Source organism: Microcaecilia unicolor, chromosome 8, assembly GCF_901765095.1.
Source record: "Microcaecilia unicolor chromosome 8, aMicUni1.1, whole genome shotgun sequence".
In the NCBI taxonomy this organism is placed as follows: Eukaryota; Metazoa; Chordata; class Amphibia; order Gymnophiona; family Siphonopidae; genus Microcaecilia; species Microcaecilia unicolor.
The window spans coordinates 189,250,197-189,273,902 of record NC_044038.1 but is presented as its reverse complement, the minus strand read 5'-3'; the positions used below and the strand labels follow the sequence as shown (position 1 = coordinate 189,273,902).

The following is a 23,706-nucleotide window of genomic DNA, read 5'->3' as shown; positions in this document are numbered from 1 at the left end:
AGGTGAATAAAGGTAAAATTATGTATAATCATACCTGATAATTTTCTTTCCATTAATCATAGCTGATCAATCCATAGACTGGTGGGTTGTGTCCATCTACCAGCAGGTGGAGATAGAGAGCAAACTTTTGCCTCCCTATATGTGGTCATGTGCTGCCGGAAACTCCTCAGTATGTCGATATCAAAGCTCCATCCGCAGCACTCAGCACTTAGAGAATTACACCCACGAAGGGACACTCTGCCCAGCTCACCACCGCCGAAACGGGGGAGGGGAATTAACCCAGCTCATCCCCACACAAGTGGGGGAGGGGAATCCGTCCAGCTCATCCCCGCGGAGCGGGGGAGGGACACCACACCCGCCGATGCGGGGGGATCTGGCTTATCCTGCAACCGCAACCGCGGGAGGAGCTGACTGACCCTAACACCGCCGAAGCGGGAGGGGTACAAAGCTGCCCTACAGCCGCACGAAGCGGGAGGGAGTGCCGGCAGAATTTATGTCTCAATCCAGCCCCGTAAAACGGAGGGGAGAGGAATGCAGCAGCTCACTGTAACACAAACTCGTCTCAACTCTTGAAGAATCCAAGTGAAAGAAGAACTTGAACACGAAGTCCTCCTGAAGTAACTGAAGGCTAAACTTGAACCTAAAATTCAACCAGAATATAAACAGTACAGATATCTGGGAGGGGCTATGGATTGATCAGCTATGATTAATGGAAAGAAAATTATCAGGTATGATTATACATAATTTTACCTTCCATATCATCAAGCTGATCAATCCATAGACTGGTGGGATGTACCGAAGCAGTACTCACCCAGGGCGGGACATAGAAATCCCTGACCTCAACACTGAAGCTCCAAACCGGGCCTCCGCCCGTGCAGCCACAGTCAAACGGTAATGCTTGGAGAATGTATGAGCCGAAGCCCACGTTGCCGCCTTGCATATCTCTTCCAAGGAGACGGATCCGGCCTCTGCCATCGAGGCCGCCTGAGCTCTCGTGGAGTGAGCCTTCAGCTGGATAGGCGGCACCTTCCCCGCGGCCACATAAGCCGCTGCAATGGCTTCCTTGACCCATCTTGCCACTGTAGGCTTAGCAGCCTGCAGACCCTTACGAGGACCTGCAAACAGGACAAACAGATGATCCGATTTCCGGAAATCATTGGTCACTTCCAAGTATCTGATGATGACTCGTCTCACATCCAGATATTCAAGAGCGGAGTACTCCTCTGGGTAGTCCTCCCTACGAAAGGAAGGGAGACAGAGCTGCTGATTCACATGGAAGCGAGAACCAATCTTGGGCAGGAAGGAAGGCACTGTGCGAATAGTCACTCCTGCCTCAGTGAACTGCAGAAAAGGCTCTCGACATGAGAGCGCCTGGAGCTCGGAAACTCTTCTGGCTGAAGTGATATCCACCAAAAAGACTGCTTTCAACGTCAGGTCTTTCAGAGATGCCCTCGACAAGGGTTCAAAAGGCGGCTTCTGCAAGGCTCTTAGCACCAGGTTGAGATTCCACGCAGGCACCACTGAGTGCAGAGGAGGGCGCAGGTGATTAACTCCCTTGAGAAAGCGCACCACATCTGGCTGCGAAGCCAGGGAAGCACCCTTCAGGCGGCCCCTGAAGCAAGCCAGAGCCGCTACCTGGACTTTAAGGGAACTGAGCGACAGGCCTTTCTCCAGACCTTCTTGCAGGAACGCCAACACTGAAGAAATTGGAGCAGTGAAGGGAGAAAGTGAGCCTGCTTCACACCATGCTGCAAAGATACGCCAAACCCTGGCGTAAGCAGTAGAAGTAGAGCGCTTCCTCGCTCTCAGCATAGTGGCGATGACCTTGTCTGAGAAGCCCTTCTTCCTCAGACGCTGCCGCTCAATAGCCAGGCCGTAAGACCAAAGGGAGAGGGATCCTCCATCACCACGGGACCCTGATGTAACAGGCCCTGCTCCACTGACAGCCGCAGAGGATCGTCGACTGAGAGCCTGAACAAGTCCGCATACCAGGGACATCTGGGCCAATCCGGACCCACCAGGATTACCCTGCCGGGATGCTTTGCCACCCGGTCTAGCACCCTGCCCAACATGGGCCAGGGCGGGAACACATAGAGGAGCTCTTGTGTCGGCCACTGTTGGAGAAGAGCATCTACTCCCAGAGATCGAGGGTCCCGTCCTCTGCTGAAAAAGCGCGGCACTTGGCAATTGGCCGATGACGCCATCAGATCTAGGCTCGGCTGGCCCCAGCGCTTCGTGATGTCCAAGAACGCCTGAGCAGATAGTTGCCACTCTCCGGGCTCCAAGGTATGGCGACTGAGAAAGTCCGCCTTGACATTCATGACTCCGGCAATGTGGGCCGCTGAAAGCTGCTCCAGGTTCACTTCCGCCCACTGGCAAAGACTCATAGCCTCCTTGGCTAGAGGGGCGCTCTTGGTACCTCCCTGGCGGTTGATATAGGCCACAGCCGTGGCATTGTCCGACAGGACCCGTACAGGCTTCAACACCAGTACCGGGATGAACTCCAATAACACCAACCGAATGGCTCTGAGTTCCAGGAGGTTAATAGACCACTTGCCTCTGCAGGAGACTAGAGCCCCTGCGCTGTCCTTCCCAAGCAGTGGGCTCCCCAGCCCATCAAAGAGGCGTCTGTCGTGACGACAATCCACTCTGGGGTCACCAGAGGCAATCCTGCAGACAACTTGTCTGTCTGCGTCCACCAGCTCAGCGCCTTGCGCACTGCTGGGTCCACGGGAAGGCGCACAGCATAATCCTCCGACATCGGAGTCCAGCGCAGCAGCAGAGATAGCTGTAGTGGTCTCATATGAGCCCTGGCCCAGGGCACTACTTCCATCGTGGCCGTCATAGAGCCCAACAGCTGCACGTAGTCCCAAGCCCGAATAGGAGAGGCTACTAGGAACTAGTCCACCTGAGCCTGAAGCTTGACAATCCGATTGTCTGGCAGGAACACTCTGCCCACTTGGGTGTCGAATCGAACTCCCAGATACTCCAGGGACTGAGTCGGGCGCAGCTGGCTCTTCTTCCAGTTGATGATCCATCCCAGGGAGCTCAAAAGAGCAACTACCCGGTCCATAGCTTTGCCGCACTCTGCATAAGAGGGGGCTCGGATCAACCAGTCGTCCAGATAAGGATGGACTTGTACTCCTTCCTTTAGCAGGAAGGCCGCTATGACCCCCATTACTTTGGAAAAGGTCCGCGGAGCAGTAGCCAACCCGAAAGGGAGGGCTCCGAACTGGAAGTGTCGTCTCAGGACTGTAAAACGCAGAAAGCGTTGGAGAGGAGGCCAGATGGGAATATGCAGGTACGCTTCCTTGATGTCCAAGGAAGCCAAGAACTCTCCTGCCTTCACTGCCGCTATAACAGAGCGGAGAGTCTCCATGCGAAAGTGCCTCACTTTCCAGGCCCGATTGACCCCTTTGAGGTCGAGGATAGGCCGGACAGAACCTCCTTTCTTTGGAACCACAAAGTAAATGGAGTAACGTCCCTTGCCAATCTGATTTTTTGGCACCGGAACGACCGCACCCAGGCGGATCAGGTTGTCCAAGGTCTGCTGCACTACCACAGCTTGACCGGAGACTTGCAGGGAGAGAGTACAAACCCGTCTCTTAAGGGTTGGCAGAACTCTAGCTTGTAGCCGTCTCTGATGACTTCCAGCACCCACGCGTCTGAAGTTATAGTGGTCCACTCGCCCAGAAACGAGGACAGCCGTCCTCCAATCTGCACTGGGGCGTGGACCAAGGCCCCGTCATTGGGTACGAGACCCTGGGGGAGGACCGGAGGGAGCACCTCCGGGACGGCGGTCTCTGCGAAAGGAATGCTGCTTGGGGGAGAAATTCCTCTTGAAGGAAGAGGGGGCAGAGGAACCCGACTTGCCCGGGCGGTACCGACGGGCTTCCTGCAACCGTCCTCTGGAGGTACCGGGACGAGTACTAACCCGAGCCCTGACCTCTGGTAATTTCTTGCCCTTAGACGTGCCGAGATCGGTCACGATTTTGTCCAGCTCGACCCCAAAGAGCAGCTTGCCTTTAAAAGGCAATCTAGCCAGGCGGGATTTAGAGGCGTGGTCAGCAGACCAATGTTTCAGCCAAAGCCACCGCCGCGCAGAGACTGTCTGAGCCATGCCTTTAGCTGAGGCTCTCCAGACATCATACAGCAAGTCTGCCAAATAGGCTAAGCCCGATTCCAGGGCCGGCCAATCAGCCCTCAAGGAATGATCCGAGGGGGAAGCCCGCTGCACCATAGTCCGGCACGCCCTGGCCACATAGGAGCCGCAAACTGAGGCCTGCAAACTTAAAGCAGCTGCCTCAAAGGACGACCTTAAGGCCGCCTCCAATCTTCTGTCTTGGGCGTCCTTTAGGGCCGTGCCACCTTCCACCGGCAACGCCGTTTTCTTAGTCACCGCAGTGATTAAAGAATCCACGGTAGGCCACAGATAGGCCTCACGTTCACTTACAGCCAAAGGATAGAGGCGGGACATAGCCCTAGCCACTTTAAGGCTCGTTTCCGGGACATCCCATTGAGCCGCAATTAAGGTGTGCATGGCATCATGCACGTGGAAGGTTCTAGGCGGGCGCTTCGTCCCCAGCATAATGGCAGAGCCAACAGGGGCTGAGGGAGAGACGTCCTCCGGAGAGGAAATCTTCAAAGTGTCCATGGCCTGTAACAACAGGTTGGGCAAATCCTCTGGGCTAAAAAGCCGCGCTGCAGAGGGGTCATCCGCTCCATCCGAGCGGGGATCTATCTCCTCCAAGGAATCCGCAAAGGATCGTTGGGAGACCTCAGACACGCTGCCCTCATCTACATCGGAGGAGACAAAAGTCCTCCAAGGCCTGGAAATCAACCCTGAGGGCGTTTACCTCTGGGAACCTCAACCTCTTTATCAGAAGAGGGAGCAGGGGCAGCGTTTTGCATGAGGAAAGCCTGATGCAGCAGCAAAACAAACTCGGGGGAGAAACCCCCCAGACTGTGCACTTCCGCAGCCTGGGCAACAGCCCTAGACGCACTCTCAACCGGCGCTCGCAATAGCGGGGGAGAGACATGCTGCGCATCCAAAATGGCGTCCGGCGCGAAACTCCGTGAAGGAGCCGCGCGGAAGAACGGCGCTTAACTTTAGCCGCTTTTGTGCCGTCGCCCAAATTAAGGGCGTTCATGGCATTAATGTCTCCAACCTCAAGGGCGGCCCACGAAGAAGCCGTCCGAGCCGCGTGGCCGGCCAAGATGGCGGAGGCGAGGAGCGGGGGATGGGCGTTTATGGCGGGAAAAAACCGCCACGCCGGAGGAACGACCGGGACATTCATCGGTCACTAAACTATCACCCATCAAGGGCGAATCAGGTTGTAAAACCCCCGCATCCCCTCTAGAAGCGCTCCAGTGATCCGGGGAGCGACCCTTTGCGCCCTCGCCCTCCGACGCCATTGCCACGAGGAGAAGAATCGGGGAACCCCCTGCCCGCTATAAAAAGGTAAAATTACCTGCTTGCCGCTCCGAGCTGTAACGAACTGGTGTCCCAGTGAGTAGCTGCAATGAACGTTTAAAGAAACGTCGAATTAAACGCCTTTAAAGACGTTTAAAATTTTTTTTTTTTTTTTTTTAAACGGAGCCAGCGGGAGGGGGGAGAAAAGGAGGGACCTGGCACCACCAGGTTTGCACTTGCTCAAAAGAGCCCTCAACCCCAGGCCTCAACAAAACCTAAAAATTAGGCTTGGAGGCCTAGCCAGAGCTGCTGCTGTGTGTGACCACCACCTGCTGAGATAGAGAACATACTGAGGAGTTTCCGGCAGCACATGACCACATATAGGGAGGCAAAAGTTTGCTCTCTATCTCCACCTGCTGGTAGATGGACACAACCCACCAGTCTATGGATTGATCAGCTTGATGATATGGAAGTGTGTCCTATCCAGGGGAGATGGCTGTTATACCCTGAGACCCAGATGTCCCCAGTAAATGGTCTCGGGGGGGGGGGTGCTTCGCAGTCAAAGAATAAGAGTTGGAAAGCCAGGTGCCCAAAAGACTGTAACCAAGCTCTAATAAGCTGAATTTACATGCAACCAGCTAATTTGCATATTTTTGCAAGCAGAGGAAGCTGTGCTATCTTCCAGAGAAGGGTGACTAGGGGGCCCCACCAGAAGAACTGGTAAGGGGGATTGGTTACCAGGAGATACAGCGGGGAGGCCGGGCCTGGACTGAAGGTTAATGAAGAGGTCACCCTGAGGGTAAGGGGAGGCCCGAGTCAACGCAGTCACAGAGAAGTCTGGTTTCAAGGTGTTTCCCTGAGGCAAAGGGCTGGTGAGGCCGGGCAGGAGGCACCAGAGGGCCACTGCACACCGGAGAGCACCCCTGTGGGCTTACACTCTCCAGCAGCAGATTTTCTATAACCTTTACCTTACTTCCCCACAAATCTCCCTTTCCAGCCATTCTTTTCCCCAGCTCTCACCTACAGTGCTCTGTTCTAGCCCTTCATTTTCAAGCCTTTTCCCTCCCTTGCTCTGCATACTCCACAAGTCCCTTGCACTGCTCTCCCTATTAATCTCCTTCAGTATAATATCCTCCAATTCTGCACCCTGTTAATTATTCTCCTTACCCCATGTTTCTTTGTTCTCAGCCCCCTACCTTTTATTTGCTTCTTAGATCTCCCCTAGCTCCCTTTCTCTACCCAACCCCACATGCTATCTCCACCTTTCCCTTGGCTTAAGAACAGTCTCTACCAGGTGATAGGACAACCTAAATAGCTGGTTTTTTTTCTCCTAAATTCTGAACTGTGTGGCATTTGCCTTCCCACTCAGTCCTCTTAGTGATCTGGAGCCCAAGATATTAGCATCCCTTGCTTACCCCCACAAACGTCCACCTATATGTAAACAGGCAGACACTTGTACTAACATCCCACCAAAAGCACAAACACCTGCCTCATTTCCTTCAGTCCTTCTGCTTCTATAACTTGCAAAATTTGTTTTGGTGTCATGGGAGCATCAGAGTAATTTTCCAGCACCTGAAAGGGAATAAAAGCACAAATAATGGGAGTTATTTCCAGCACACATTAAAGAATCAACTCCAAAGCAACCTTACATTCAGGCTATTCTAACAGCATATTTTTTAGCATATGCAACAGAAGTACAAAACACTAGCAAATTACTTATTAACCAATACATAGACTTAAAAAATATAACTACCATCTTCCCTAGACAAGGAATTTCTAAATGACAAGATTTACTTTATTTACTGTATTTACTGTAATTCATAAGGTTGGCTGTATAAGCTCCAGCTCTCTATCTGCTCTTGCCACGCTTCTGGCATTTGTATACAATGTATATATTTTAATGAAAGTAATTGGAATTTCACTATCCCTAAGAAGCAAATCTCATTAGATGTACTCCTTCAATTTTGCTCAATTTAAGTTAAATGAGTCAATCTTTTCTCCCTGCCCCTCCCCATCTTCCTCAGGTTATTACAAATAATTAAATGCTGAATTTAGCATGGCTTTTTCCACAAATAGGTAAATGAATTAAAAACATGTGCCAATTTCACTTGCAGCAAGCTAACATGAACATGTGGAGGAGCATTTTTGAAAGAAGGCCCAAGTCAGAATTGGGACATTCTGTTCATAAAGTCCAAAATAAAAACAGAAAAGCCCATTTCACAGCAATCTTTGAACAGGAGATGGAAAATGTCTTAACGCTCAAAGATGGAGCAAGTCCAGATTGAGAAAGAACAATGCTCAGTACCATAGCCAGCTACGATGTCAAAAGACAGAGCAATGCCCAATGGAAAGGAATGGTTCAAGGCGCAGCCGGAGTAACTAACGGCGTCCAAAGCCGAAGCAAGACTCGAAGTTCAGCGAAAGAGCAAAGCCCAACAACTCGCTGCACAGTAAGGCCCCACATCCAGAGATTGAACTAAACCCCAGCCCCACAGACGGAACAATCTCGACGCCCAGAGGCTGAGCGAGATTGGGCCCCTAGAGTCAGAGCCAAGATCGATGAAAGGAGACGCAGCCAGAGTGGAAAAGGAGTACTGAAGCAAGGCTGACACCCCAGAGACCAAATAACTCCGATGATCAGCTACCCAGCTAAGCTTGTCTGTCAAGCGGGAGAGAGGCCTGACCGTCCAGGACTGAGCAAGGCTGGACAGCCAAGCACTAAAACTAGACGGCCAGGAATGGTGTCAGAGCGAACACCCTCAAACTGCACCTGGACACCCAAGAAACTGAACCCATCTAGAGCACCCTGGGTCCATAGAATAAATGCGGCTGTACAGACTAGCAAGGACTACACTCCATATCGCAGAGATTAAGGGCACTATAAAAGAAGACCGGAGGAGCCAGAAAATAGCCCAAGCGTCAGGAAAACAAAACCTGCCCCGTATGACTCTCCCAGAGGGCAGAATAAAGATGTAACCACCAAAAGGGTGCAACCAGACTGGCCGCCCAGCTCAGAAAACATCACAAAGGAGACAAGAAAAAAAAGCAAAGGTCTGCAAGGAAGGTAGACAAGCCACTCCATGCAGCCGAGCCCAAGAGAAGCACTGACCCTCTATAGTTGACCAGTGGACCAATACTTAGTGACAATGGACCAGGCATTTCACCGAGTACTGGGGGACTTAAGGCTGCCACATTAAGACCTATACAACAGACTTGTACATAACTTCTGTTAGTCTGAAACTTAGGAGATAATAATATTCTAGGTCCTCTTTACTTACTGAGTTTGATCATGTTCTGGTTAGTATAGAGAGTAATTAACTTGTAACTTTCATCTGTTAGAGATAGTCTAATGTCAGATAGAACCTGAGGAAATCTATCATCATATACATCTGATTCCACCACAGAGTGTAGTAAGGAAGAGAAGGAGAGACAGTTTCTAGTTCTAAAGATTACAAGTTTATTTTAATACTCACCAAGTAATATACAATTACAATGCACGCATATGTTCTTTCAGGAGGAGATTCATGTGGCCCGACCTCTTGGGTCTGACATGCCTCAGGAATTCTTCTCTTACAGCAAAAGTTGTCAGCTTTTATATTCTCTTGACTGCATTGAGCTCTATGGGTTCTCATAGATCTCGTTTATCAATCTGATTATCAAATTACACCCTGACCGCAAAATGTTCTCTGGAAGCTTCTTCTGCAGATGTTCTAAAACCTACCCCCTCTGAGCTTCCCGTTCTTTCACACCTATCATAGGTGTTGTTTGCTTCATGCTATTTTTGATCAGTTTCGTTTCTCTTATCAGTTGTTCAGTTTCATTTCTCCACTGCCAACTGTCCTGTAATTAGAAACTTCTTTTAAGCAACAGGCCATTCTCCTTGACCTAAGTCATCCAGCAAGCAAACCCTTAGGCCTCAAATCTAAGCTCTAGGTTTTTAACCTTGGGCAGTAGGCCTCAAATTGTACCATATCTCTACATATTCAAGACCCTTAAAGGAATTGGCCCAGAGTACCTGAAAAATAGTATGATCCTCTACACACCGCCAAGGACACTAAGGTCCTCCCAAGCAGTATCACTAACCACACCCTCTCAAAGACATTGCACAATGTGATACCTGCAACTGAGCCTTCTCTGGAGTAGCCCCCGCATTCTGGAATGCACTGCCTGAAAGGCTCCGCTTAACACAAGACTATCTCTACTTCAGGAAGCAGGTGAAAGCTTGGCTCTTCAACCAGGCCTTTAATGGAAGAAGTAACTAACTTGTTAGTCTCACTCACACAAACAAGGAGTGACATGGGTTGCACACACTGCAGCACGACATGTTTATCCAATACTACCCTATCTGACATCATATTTAACCATCTCTCATGTGCAACTTTCTTTAGTCATCTTACTTTCTAACTCTGCTTACCTATCTATGGGAAAATTAGGTTCTTACCTTGGTAATTTTCTTTCCTTTAGTCACAGCAGATGAATCCATTAGCTGATGGGTTGTACCCGCCTACCAGCAGGTGGAGATAGAGAACACTGAAAAACCCCCTCTTGGACGGCTAGCTCCATCTGCCTTCAGTATTTGAAACTTCCAAAGCAGAGTGAATCCTCAAAGTAGAACAACATGAACTTTCCTCACAGCGAACTAACGCCCCAAAACAGGAGCAATAACCATACAAAGGAGGGACGATCTCAAGCTCCTGTGATGGAACAGTATTTAGAAATCCTAAAAACTGTTTTGCAACTCCTCCCGATGAGGGAACATATCTGCATGAGAGAAATGAACAAAAAAAAAAAACAGAGTCAGACAGGGAGGGCTCATGGATGCATCTGCTGTGACTAAAGGAAAGAAAATTTTCCCTTCCTTGTCATCAGCAGCAGATGAATCCATTAACTGATGGGATATACAAAAGCACTCCCTAGTTTGGGCGGGAACAGGTAACTCCGCGAACAAGCACCTGCGCTCCAAAATGCGCGTCCCGCTGCACTGCAACATCTAGCCTGTAATACCGGACAAAAGAGAGCTCAGAAGTCCAAGTAGCCGCACTACAGATCTCTTGGAGAGAGAGTGCCCCCGTTTCAGCCGATGAGGAGGAAATCGCTCTCGTGGAGTGTGCCTTGAACGCAATAGGCGGAGATCGCCCTGACAGCAGATACACAGAAAAATTACTTCCTTGAGCCAACGGGCTATAGTGGCCTTAGACGCTGGAGACCCTCTTCGAGGACCTGATAACAACACAAAAAGGTGATCAGAAGTCCTGAGAGCATTAGACATCTTCAGGTATTGCAACAGAGCCCTGCGGACATCCAAAAGATGCAACTGCCCAAAAGATTCCAGAATCTCCTCTCTAGAGAAGGAGGGCAGATAAATGGGCTGGTTCAGGTGAAACGCTGAAACCACCTTAGGCAAGAAGGAAGGCACAGTACGTACCATTACTCCGGACTCTGAGAATTGCAGAAAGGGGTCTCGACAGGACAGCGCCTGGAGCTCAGACACACGTCTCGTCGAGGTCATGGCCTCATAGGCGCCCGGTATAAGAGGCTTGGGGAGGCTAAGCCTCCCCAGCCAGAAGTGGAGCAAGGGCGGGGCGGACAGGACCGCCCCTCCCGCTGCCTTGAACATCTCTCTCCAGTCTACCTCCCTCCCGTGGACCACGCGATCATTACCGCCACCCCCCCCCCCCCCCCCGACTACTGCAGTATCGCTCTCCCCCTCCGCTCCTGTCCTGTCGTCTTTGAATGTCGAGGATTCCTTCCGGTAGCAGCAGAATCGGCAATGATGTAAGTGCTGCTTTCAGCCTGCCCCGGAAGCACTCTCTGTACAGTTTCCCGCGTAGGAAGGACGCTGTCCAGAGAAGGCTTCTGGGGCAGGCTGAAAGCAGCGCTTACATCATTGCCGATTCTGCTGCTACCGGAAGGAATCCTCGACGTTCAAAGACATGACAGGAGCGGAGGGGGAGAGCGATACCGAACTAGTCCGGGGGGGGGGGGGGGGAGCGATGCATCATGCCAGCCAGCTGCCAGACCAAAGGGAAAGGGGGTGGAGAGAGGAGGATGTGAGGTGCCACATCTAAGAGGAAGAGGGAGGAAGGAAAGCAATGGCAGGGAATGGGAAAAGGGGGGTGGAGAAAGGAGTGAGTGTGATGGGAGCAAGAAGGGGAGGGAAGAGAAAGGTGGGATGCATGAGGATGCTGGAGGAGAGAGAGAGAAAGTGGAAAAGAGCAGGGGAGAGTCAGAGAGAGATGGGGAGAGAACGAGGGGACATGGAAGAGAGCAGAGGGCAGGCAGAGAGAGATGGGGAGCGAAAGAGGGGACATGGAAGAGAGCATGGGAGAGCCAGAGAGAAGATGCTGGATGGAAGAGGAGAGAGAGAGATTAGTGGAAAGATGGGGAGAGGAAGAGGGGACATGGGCAGGAGAGAGAGAGAGAAGCTGCTGGGGAGAAACTGGGGGAGACCCTAGCTGTCAGACGGAGAAATGCTGAATGAAAGGAGGGAGAGAGGGAAAATGCTGGAAGGAGGGGGCAGAAAGAGGGAAGACACTGGACGTAAGGGTAGGGAGGGAAAGAGGAAAGACACTGGAAGGATGGGGATAGAGAGGACATGCTGAATGGAAAAGGGTCGAGAGAGAGAACTGTTTAGAAGGAAGGGGAGATAGAGGGAGACAATGGATGGAAGGAGAGGGAGACAATAGATGGAAGGATTGGGAGAGGGTAATGGGTAGAAGGATGGAGAGAGAAAGAGGCATTACTTTGGATGGAAGGGTAGAAGAGAAAGACATGGATGGATGGAGGGGAGGGAAGAGAGGAGAAATGTTGGACAAGGATGGAGGGAAGGAAAGACAAAGGAAGGAGATGCACACGGATGGAGTGGAAGGGAGAGAGGAGAAATGCTGGACATGGATGGAGGGGAGGAAAGACAGAGGAAGTTCATGCACATGGATGGAGGGGAGACATGCTGGATTTGGATGGAGGGGAAATTGCTGAATTTAAGGGCTGGATTGGAACACTTTGAGGGCAGATGCTGAAACTGGAGAAAGGATAGGGACAGGGCTACAGAAAGTAGACAGGACGCATAAGGACACAGGAGGATGGTGGACATGTTGAGAGAAAAAATATCAAATGGAAAGAAGACACTGGGACCAAAGAATAGAAAAACTAAATGATCAGACAACAAAGGTAGAAAAAAGTATTTTATTCAGAATTTATTAACTGGAATATGTCAGCTTTTGGAAATGTGCATCTGTGATATTTTGCTTGTAAGTTTCAATTTTTCTAGTATTGCTGCATGCTGAGTCTGACTTCTTGAGGTAACTTTCCAGTTTTGCCTTCATATCTGTTGTCATGTGTTTTTCATGTGTAATCAAGGTGCAGTATTCTACTAGTGTGTAATATTTACAGCCCTTTTTTTTGTTTGTTTCAATAGGTTGTGTACTGGTGTTTTAGAGCCTAGTGTAATTACAGTGCTGCTTTTCCACGCATAAGGTTGTAGCTCATCCTGTCCTTGGAATTAGTGCTGTTATGGTTTGCTAAGGTTATGAGTGTGTTTTTGCACAAGTTTGTGTATAGTGTTTTGCAGTGGAGAGATTGTGTATTGGCATTACTGAGGTGGCACCAAAACATCGGAAAGGGAGCCTAAATCATGACACACTACCTCTTGAAGGATCTACATATAGTTGTTAATAAAAGGAGCTCATTGTGAACACTATCCACCCTAAAAGGGTGTTTTGTGGCTCTACATGAGAATTGTGATATTATGATCCCTTGTTTCATATTGTTGACGGTCTGCATTTTCTATATGGGTGGTATATTGGTGTATTAGGGTCTGCCTAGTGTTATGGTACAGTAAGGTTCTGAGTGTGTTTTTGCACAAATGTGTGCATAGTGTTTTGCAGTTGAGGGATTGTGGTTAGTATATGCTTTGAGCAACCACTTTATTATTTGACATATGATACATATCTAATATCTAAATTTAATAAAAGGTATTGTGACTATTTTATTTTTACTTATTTTTTTCCTGTGTTAATTGTGGCTATAAGCTCCGCCCCTGGCTCCACCCCTAACCCCGCCCCCTTTAGCCTCCCCAAACAGTTGGGCCACCGACCGCCTATGCATGGCCTCCAAAAAGACTGTCTTTAGAGTCACATACTTCTCCGAAGCTCGCCTCAGTGGCTCGAAGGGCGAACACTGGAGAGCCTTCAACACCAGCCCCAGGTTCCAAGCCGGACATGGCAGCTGCACTGGCAGGCGGAGCCGAAGCGCCCCTCTTAAAAATCGGGCAACGTCCTGATGAGCGGCCAGGGAACAGCCAGAGACCTTTCCTCGAAAGCATGCCAATGCTGCCACTTGCACTCGCAGGGAATTGTAGGCCAAGCCTTTTTTTAATCCAACCTGCAAAAAGTCCAGTATCGGCGAGACCGTAGCCCGCGTGGGTGTGATCACCTTTGAAACACACCACGCCTCAAACTGGCACCAGATCCGAGCATAAGCAACAGAGGTGGACTGCTTGTGGGCCCTGCAAGAGAGTGGAGATGACTTTGTTAGAATAGCCCTTGTCTCTCAATTGTGCCCTCTCAAGAGCCATGCCTTAAGACCAAAGCAGCAGGGATCCTCCATGGTCACCGGTCCCAGCATCAACAGGTTCTGCACCAGAGGCAAAGGAAGAGGGACCTCCACCAGCATCCACCGGAGGTCTGCGTACCATGAACGCCTGGGCCAATCCGGGGCAATGAGAATCACCACTCCTCGATGTAGCCGAATTCGCAGGAGGACTCGCCCAATCAAGGGCCAAGGAGGGAACACATACAGGAGGCCCGAGGGCCAGGGTTGAGCCAGAGCATCCAACCCCGCCGAGCGAGGATCTCTCCGTCTGCTGAAAAAGCATGGGACTTTGGAATTGGGGTTGACGCCATTAGATCCGCTACGGGCGTACCCCATTTGGCAAAGAGCTGAAGAAACACTTAGTCTGCCAGTTCCCACTCCGCTGGGTCAATTTTATGCCTGCTTAGGAAATCGGCTTGCACGTTGCTCTGACCTGCTATATGCGCCGCAGAACGAAGCTGAAGGTGTAGCTCGGCCCAGTGGCCAATCTGAGCGGCCTCCGCGGTCAGTGCTCTGCACTGGGTGCCGCCCTGGCGATTTATGTAGGCCACCGCTGTCGTGTTGTCCGACAGAACTCTGACAGCCAGCCCCTCCAGAGTCTTGTGAAAGGCCAGAAGAGCCTGGAATATCGCTCTCAGTTCCAAGCGATTGATGGACCACCCAGTTTCCTCGGGTGTCCACAGATTCTGGGCATAGCTTCCCTGGCAATGTGCTCCCCACCCGACCAGGCTGGCATCGGTTATCACCAGGCACCAAGAGAGAAGCGCTAGCGGCATTCCTCGCCGCAGCATGCTGTCTGAGAGCCACCACTCCATACTGAGTCGGGCCGCAGGGAGCCACGTGAGTCTACGTTGATAATCCTGAGACATAGGAGACCATCGCTGAAGCAGGGCAATCTGCAGAGGTCTCAAGTGCGCTCTCACCCATGGCACTACCTCCAAAGTGGCCGTCATCGATCCCAGCAGCTGGACAAAGTCCCAAGCTTGCAGGCGAGGCATCCGCAGGAGCAGACGGACCTGATTCTGAAGCTTGCATCACCTTTGGTCGAGCAGAAAGACAAACCCCGAGTCCGTGTCGAACCGGACCCCAAAATATTTGAGAGACTGAGAGGGGGTCAGGTGACTTTTGGGTATATTGATGACCCAGCCTAGAGACTGCAGTACTGTGACCACTCTGGCTGTGGCCAGACGACTTTCATCTGCCGAATCCACTCTGATGAGCTAGTCGTCAAGGTACAGGTGAACCCTGATACCCTTTCGCCTGAGAAAGGCAGCTACTACCACCATTACCTTGGAAAAGGTGCGGGGAGCTGTGGCGAGGCCAAAAGGCAAGGCCCGAAACTGGAAATGTTTTCCCAACAAACATTCGCAAACCGGAGAAACCGTTGATGCAGGGGCCAAATAGGAGTGTGCAAGTAAGCTTCTTTTAGGTCCAGAGACGTAAGAAACTCTCCTGGCTGTACCGCCACAATGACAGAGCGCAGGGTTTCCATGTGAAAATGCCGCACTCTTAGTGCCTCGTTGACTGACCTTAAGTCAAGGATTGGTCGGAAAGACCCGCCTTTTCGAGGCACCACAAAGTAAATGGAGTAGCAACCGCAGCCGCGTTCGGCGGGAGGCACAGGGATCACCGCTCCGAGGTGCAACAAGACTTGTAAGGTCTCCTCTACCGCTGCCCATTTGACGGCAGTACCGCATCGGGACTCCAAAAACACATCTCTCACCGGGGCACTGAATTCCAATCGGTAACCTTCTCTGATCAGGTCCAGGACTCACTGATCTGAGGTAATCTTGATCCATTCCTTGAGAAAGAGGGAAAGGCGTCCTTCTACCGAAGGAATCGAGGAATGGGCCGGCGCCCCGTCATTGAGGGGGCCGCCCCTGAACTCCAGGCCTTAATCCGGCCACTGCGAAACGCTTGTCCGAGTGAAAGGAGTTCCTCTGCTGAAAACGGGCACGTTGAGAAAACCCAGCAGAGCGCTCCGGGCGATACCTGCGAGCTTCATGGAAGCGAGGTCTGGAAGAGGAGGGCCACACAGAACCCTTTGAAGAAGGCCTCGGCCCATCCTCGGGTAATCGCTGGGGATTAGGGTCCCCCAGGTCTTGAACAATTTTCTCCAGCTCCTCTCCAAATAACAGGAGGCCCCAAAAGGGTAGCCTCACCAGCCTGTGCTTAGAGGCCATGTCAGCCGCCCAATGTCGTAGCCATAGAAGGCGGCGAGCAGCAACCGCCACAGACATCTGTTTATAACCGAAGCTCTGACCAGATCATAAAGGGCATCAGCCAAAAATGACAGGGCCAACTCCATCCAAGGGGCAACCTCAGCGAGGGATGCCGAACCATCCGCGGGCTGCTCCACTGCCTGTTGTAACTAGGAGAGACAGGCCCAGGCAGCATAGGAACTGCAAATCGACGCCCTTAAGGCAAGGCCCGATATTTCAAAGGACCGTTTCAAAGCAGATTCAAGCTGCCGGTCCTGCCTGTCTTTCAGGGCAACCCCTCCCTCTACGGGGAGGGTGGTCTTTTTAGTCACCGCCATGACCAAAACGTCCACTTTAGGCATCCCCAAAGGGGCTAAGTGCTCCTCACTTATAGGGTAAAGCTGACCCAAAGCCCGTGTTCAGACCATTGAGCTGAAATAAGCTCTTGGATGGAGTCATGCACAGGAAAGGCTCGAGCAGGCTTTTTAGTACTCGTCATCCTAGGATTACCAGAGGAAGCCTCGACCTTGGCAGGATCATCAATCAAGAGGGCCTGCAGGGTGTCAGAAATGAGCGCTGGCAGCTTGTCGCGGTGGAAAATCCGAACCGCATTGGGAGCATCCAGATCCGGTGGCAAACCGGCACATTCCTCTGGCTCATCAGACTATGAGGCCCTGCCAGAACCCTCAGAATCCCCACAGCCTCCTCAAAAAATCCTTGTATACCATACGCCTTCAATGTCGCAAACAAAAAATTCCAGTTGACCCAATCAAATGCTTTTTCAGCATCGAAACTCACAAGCAAAGCAGATGGGCTTTTTTTGCAGGTGTTCCAGCGACATCAGGATCTCTCTCAAATTACTTGCTACCAAGCGCTAACAAACCCCACCTGTGGGCTCGCTTTTAATTCAGGTAGAACCTGCGCTAACCTATTCGCCATAAGTTTTGCAAACAATTTGGCTTCAAAGGGTAGCAAGGAAATTGGCCTATATGACTCAGCTTTACTCAAATCCCTTCCAGGTTTTAGCAGCACTATTATCTGGGCTTTCCTTAAAGATACAGGAAGCTCCCCATCCTGAACATATACATTAAAGACCTTTGTCAGACAGGAAGCCACCTCATCTATCAGGATTTTGTAGAATTCAGAGGAAAAGCCATCCACCCCTGGCGCCTTGTATAACGGACTCACTTTAATACCCCATCTGACCTCGTCTTAAGAAACATCTGCATTAAGCATGTCTCGCTGCCCTTCGGTAAGCCTAGGCCGCTCTTGACCCATAAGATATGATTCTGCTGCAAGGCCTTCATTTGACGGCTCAGAGTATAGTTGGGCATAAAAGTCCTGAAACACCTTATTAATATTTTAATTTGTATGATGATATACCCCCCTATGATCCCTAATCTGAGGCACCCATCTCCTCCCCCCCCCCCCCACTTGATTAACCATTCTCGCCAACATCTTACCTTGCCGATTAGCATGCTTATATAGCTGGAGTCAAAAATAAACCACAGATTTTTGTGTTCGCGCTTGTATCATTTGATTTAATTCTACCTAAGCTAACACTAGTTGCTGTTTATGCTTTGCAGTTGGTTTTTGCCCATACACTTTTCGCGCTGTCCGCACCCTGTCTTTCAACTGTATAAATTTGGCGTCCCTCGCCCTCTTTTTGTGTACCGAGTACAATATACTATGCCCCCGTAACACCGCCTTAGCTGCCTCCCAAAACAATACAGGGTTCAACTGAAAACTATTTTTGTTGAATTCTATGTAATCCCTCCATTTCGTATGCATGTACTGCTGAAAGTTGGGGTCATAGTATAATGCTCTGGGGAACTGCCATCTAAAAGGCCCCCTCTCTGCCTTATTCCAATCCATGGAGATCCATACCATCACGTGATCAGATACTTGAGCCGCACCTATCTCAGCTTGTTCTAATAGTGACGAGCTGCTCTTTGACACCAGTAAGTAATCAATACGCGACTGTGTACCGTTTGCCCTAGAAAGATGGGTATAATCCCTTTCCTCAGGAAGCATAAGCTTCCATGAATCTAACAAATCCAGTACCGAACACACCCAAGGCACCCCCTTAAAATAAGTCACCGGCCTCACACACGCGCGCGTCCAGTACTGTCCATCAAAGGGTCATAAACTCAGTTAAAATCTCCTCCCATAATTATTGGCACCTGGTCAAAGCCTTGCAGATGGTTTACAATATTCTGAAAAAACCCTTATCATACTGATTTGGCGCATATAGATTCACTAATATTAGTTTATTATTTAAGGTAATGTCTATTATTATGTAGCGCCCCTGAGTGTCTATAATCTTACCATTTCATACTGTAAGCCCTTCCTAAATAAAATAGCTATCCCCGCCTTTTTATTATGCGTAGGGCTATCCACAATGTCCCCCACCCACCAACGGCACAACTTCTTATGTTCAGCCGAATTTAAGTGTGTTTCTTGTAACATAACTATATGTGACTTTTGTCTATTTAACACTTGCAAAATCTTTGACCATTTAATGGGCGAGTTTAAACCTCCCACATTCCAAGTCAGTATTTTAACCATTGTACGCCCTCTTCTGCTTTCCTGTTATAGAGTCCATTACAACCTCTGTCCCCGGAGATGAGGCGCCGCAGCTCACCCCTCCCCTTATCCCCAATAAGCTATGTATCCATGCAGCCCTTACCTTTAGTTTGCTCGCCCTCCCATCAGCATGGAGCCCCCCTAAATCTCTAACTCCCACCCCTCCCCTAGCCCCTTCCCCCCCCCCGTCCCCTACCTATCCCTCTGAGTTCTAAAAGAACTCCGCACGTAACAGCGCCTCACTTCCTTCCTCTGTGAATCAGACATTCTATTAATAAAACACATATATGCATCCTAACATTCTGAAACATTTATACAAAGAAAACTTAAAAAGAATGAGCGTGAAATGTATGTAGCTGACATATACACCCATTATCTGGATTTACTGTCTCACCCATACTATCCTTAAGGCTTCCTCTAATAGCTAATAACCCTTCTACTATATCTCCTCCCCTTCTGATCCCAAACCGTAAAAACATAAGCACATAAACACCCTGCCCCCCTCGTTAGTCCCTTTATCTTACGATATCATATTGAACGTTTGTCTTTTCAGAAACATAGAACAAACATTATCTAGCCTCTGCCCCAATACACTTCAAAGTTCTGCCAATTTCACCAGTCAGCCATCCAGAAAAAATGGTTTCTGATCCTGTTGCTTCTCACCTCCCAAGCACTGCCCAGCTGCACGGCATACATCTCCAAAGTCTTTTCTCCACCTCCAACGCCCATTACAGGATCCCTGATCACTCCCCTCCAGGTGTTTCATTAAGCTTCTCTGCAAACTGCTTTGGGAGACAAAGTGCCTACAAATCTCTAGCAAGTTCTGTTGCTTCAAAGCTCTTCTCCGCCCCTTCAGCAATACATCTTAACATTCTGAAGCACTTATACAAAGAAAACTCCCAAGCACTAACCAGCTGCTCGGCAGACATCTCCAAAGTCTTTTCTCCACCTCCAACATCCACTCCAGGATCCCTGAGCACTCCCTCCCTGTGTTTCACTAAGCTTCTCTGCTCGCTGCTTTGGGAGGCAAAGTGCCTACAAAATCTCTGGCAAGCTCTGCTGATTCGAAGCTCTTCTCCCCCCCTTCAGAAAAAATTCTTAGCTTAGCCAGATAAGTCAGAGCAAACTTGATTTTCCGTTCATACAGGTCTGCACCAACTGACCCAAATGCCCTTCTCGCCGCTGTAACTTTCGCTGAATAGTCTTGGAAGCAGAGAATTTTCTTCCCTTCATACTACAACTATTGTCCCAATCTCAGTGCCCTCAGTATCGCTTGTTTGTGGCCGTAGTTCAGGATTTTCATTATCACTGCCCTCGGTCGTTCGTTAGCTGATCGTTTCGGTCCTATGCAGTGTGCCCTCTCAACTCTCAAGGGCCCCTGCAGATTATTAATTTTCAGTTCCTTAGCTATCCAGCGCTCCAGGAACTCCGCCAAATCTGGTTCTTTCAACTGCTCTGGCAGCCCGATAAGCTTCAAATTGTTCCGCCTGGAACGATTTTCTATATTGCCTAACTTCTGCTGCAGCTCGTCTACATTCTTTCTGAGGGCCTCAGCTGCTCCCGCGGTTTGCTCAATGCGGTCCTCCACATCACTTATTCTTTGCTGCATATGGTCCACATCCAAATGGAAGACATCCAGCCGTTCTTGCGCCTCCTCGGCTCTGTCAAAAAGAGCTTGCAGTTTCTTATCTAAAGCAGCCTTGACCACGGCAGTAACCTCAGCTGTTATTTCACTTGTCCACACCAAACACACCGAGGAGCACTGTTGAAGCTGATTATCCGCCATTTTGGTGTCCTCACTCTTGCTCATTTCCTTCTCTTTTTTTTGTAATTTTGCAGTGTTAATATATCGTACCAGCTTAACAATGCCAAGTTCTCAGTCCTGCTGCCTTCACACACCCGTCCAGTGACGTCCCGTTACAAAAACGTCTGTTTCCCGTTAGCTGAAAGAGTTAGATTATGAGGAAGTGTAGGAGCTCAGCTTTTCAGCAGCCGCTCTCCCTCATGGCGCCACGTGACTTCGTGAAATTCTGTTTTTAAATCACACTTTTAGGAACGCTACTAGCTTGACAGCAGACAGCACAGTAAGTCCACTCAAGCAAACAGGGAGAGTAAGCTAAAGTAAATATCTGGTATTTGTCAGCTATCGTTGTCTAGGGTTGGTCCCGGGGTCCACTTCACAGAGGCAGTGGGTTCCCAAAGAATACGCAATCCACACGGATTTGGATATATAAAGTACTAGTAAAAAGGTCACGTGATGCGTCGCGAGCAATAGCCACGTTTTTGCACTGCTCCGGGACCCCCGCTCGCTCTGCACCCGCGGATTACCGCAACAAACAGTCCAACGTTGGAAGCGCGAGTCCCCACAGCTTTGTGAACTTGCATGGAACAATTTCTTGTCTCCATGCCGTCCGGAGCCCTAAAGAATACAGCGAAAAGCGAGAAAGAAAAGCCGGTGGCTTCGAGCAGCGAATCCAAGATGGCGCTGGGTTCGCCGAAAAGTGAGGCTGAATTCTCGCCGCGCCAATTGTCCCAGCTGGTTGCTGCAGTAGGGGCAGCGCTGGAACCTCGGTTTGCGTCGCTGCAGGGGCAATTTGGAAAAATTGATGGAATCCTGGCGGACCTGACGGGACTGCAGAAGTGGAAAAACGGGTGTCTGATTTGGAGGACAACTGGCAGCGCAGGGAGCCTGACTTTAGAAGCTTACAAGATCGGCTGACACAACAGGCAGAGAAAATAGATGATATGGAGAACAGAGCCCGGCGCAACAACCTCAGGTTGGTGGGCTTGCCTGAGAATATTCCTGATCAGAACTTGGGCTCAGTATTAGAAGCGTGGCTCCGGAAAGAATTTGCATTATCAGATAGCAGGGGCCCATTTTGTATTGAGAGAGCTCATAGGATTGGGAGACAACAACAGAATGCACAGCGAGCCAGGGTGGTCATCATTAAAGTTCATAATTACATTCACAAAGATGAGATCCTGCAGGGATATCGATTGAAACGAGATTCCCTGGTTTATGCAGGATCCCGCATTCACATATTTCAGGATTACTCTGCTAGTGTCCAAGAGAGAAGACGGAAATTTCATCCAATTTGTACGACCCTGGTGACCAAGAAAATCCGTTTCCTGCTGTTGTACCCTGCTACTTTGAAAATCCATCATGCAGGGAAATGGGTTACCTTCACTTCAGACCATTTGGCCCTGCAGTTTGTGAATAAAAATCTGGAGGAAGCCAGGGATCCAGCTTGATTTTGTTTTTCTAACTTTGATGGAGAATGAAGGCACTACTGGCCAGTTACAAGTGACGGAACATCCGGGAGGCCCACTTTGTGGGTGCCCTCCCAGAACTTTGACTGTTTGTAGTAGACAGTTATGAAGCAAACTGGGGTGCGGGATGGGTTGGGGGTCCTCGCATTTTTGTGACTTGAACATAGTTGGGGACAGTAAGGTTAAAGTGGGTAAGCGAAGAGGGGTTGGGGGGTGGGAGGAGATGGAGATGCATGTAAGGGGGAAGGGTGGGAAGGCGGGCAAGAGAGGGGGAGGGGGAACAGGTGGCAATGGGAAGTTGTGTGTGATTTGGGTGAAGGAAATGCCATGGGATAACATTATTAAGTATAAATGTGTGATAGCGCGCTACTGCGGGGGGGGGGGGGGGGGAGGGGATAGTCAAGATCCCTGGGTGAGGGCTGGGCACCCAGGGGTGTTATTTGTTTTGCTGCCTCGAAGGTACCACTGGAGGATGACGGGAGATTAAGGTAAATTTTCAGGCACCGAGACTAATTTCTTGGAATGTGTCCGGTATTATTAAGAATAAAATTGCAGAGCATATACAAAAACATGGACTGATGAGACAAAGTCAGCACGGATTTAGTGAAGGGAAGTCTTGCCTCACCAATCTAATGCATTTTTTTGAGGGGGTAAGCAAACATGTGGACAATGGGGAGCCGGTTGATATTGTATATCTGGATTTTCAGAAGGCGTTTGACAAAGTGCCGCACGAAAGACTCCTGAAGAAATTGCAGAGTCATGGAATCGGAGGTAGGGTATTATTATGGATTAAGAACTGGTTGAAAGATAGGAAGCAGAGAGTAGGATTGCGTGGCCAGTATTCTCAGTGGAGGAGGGTAGTTAGTGGGGTCCCGCAGGGGTCTGTGCTGGGTCCGTTGCTTTTTAATGTATTTATAAATGACCTAGAGATGGGAATAACTAGTGAGGTAATTAAATTCGCCGATGACACAAAATTATTCAGGGTCGTCAAGTCGCAGGAGGAATGTGAACGATTACAGGAGGACCTTGCGAGACTGGGAGAATGGGCGTGCAAGTGGCAGATGAAGTTCAATGTTGACAAGTGCAAAGTGATGCATGTGGGTAAGAGGAACCCGAATTATAGCTACGTCTTGCAAGGTTCCGCGTTAGGAGTTACGGATCAAGAAAGGGATCTGGGTGTCGTCGTCGATGATACGCTGAAACCTTCTGCTCAGTGTGCTGCTGCGGCTAGGAAAGCGAATAGAATGTTGGGTGTTATTAGGAAGGGTATGGAGTCCAGGTGTGCGGATGTTATAATGCCGTTGTATCGCTCCATGGTGCGACCGCACCTGGAGTATTGTGTTCAGTACTGGTCTCCGTATCTCAAAAAAGATATAGTAGAATTGGAAAAGGTACAGCGAAGGGCGACGAAAATGATAGTGGGGATGGGACGACTTTCCTATGAAGAGAGGCTGAAAAGGCTAGGGCTTTTCAGCTTGGAGAAGAGACGGCTGAGGGGAGATATGATAGAAGTGTATAAAATAATGAGTGGAATGGATCGGGTGGATGTGAAGCGACTGTTCACGCAATCCAAAAATACTAGGACTAGAGGGCATGAGTTGAAGCTACAGTGTGGTAAATTTAAAACGAATCGGAGAAAATTTT

General features: G+C 49.8%; 1 protein-coding gene across 3 annotated transcripts in view; it reads right to left on the bottom strand.

Annotated features, from left to right (window-relative positions):
* ASXL1 (ASXL transcriptional regulator 1) overlaps positions 1-23,706 on the bottom strand; it is a 262,106-nt gene that overhangs the window by 227,315 nt on the left and 11,085 nt on the right. For all 3 annotated transcript variants that reach the window (XM_030211279.1, XM_030211281.1, XM_030211280.1), the window contains exon 2: positions 6,903-6,985. In XM_030211279.1, the coding sequence (XP_030067139.1) occupies positions 6,903-6,985 (83 nt within the window). The remainder of the gene's footprint in view (positions 1-6,902; positions 6,986-23,706) is intronic.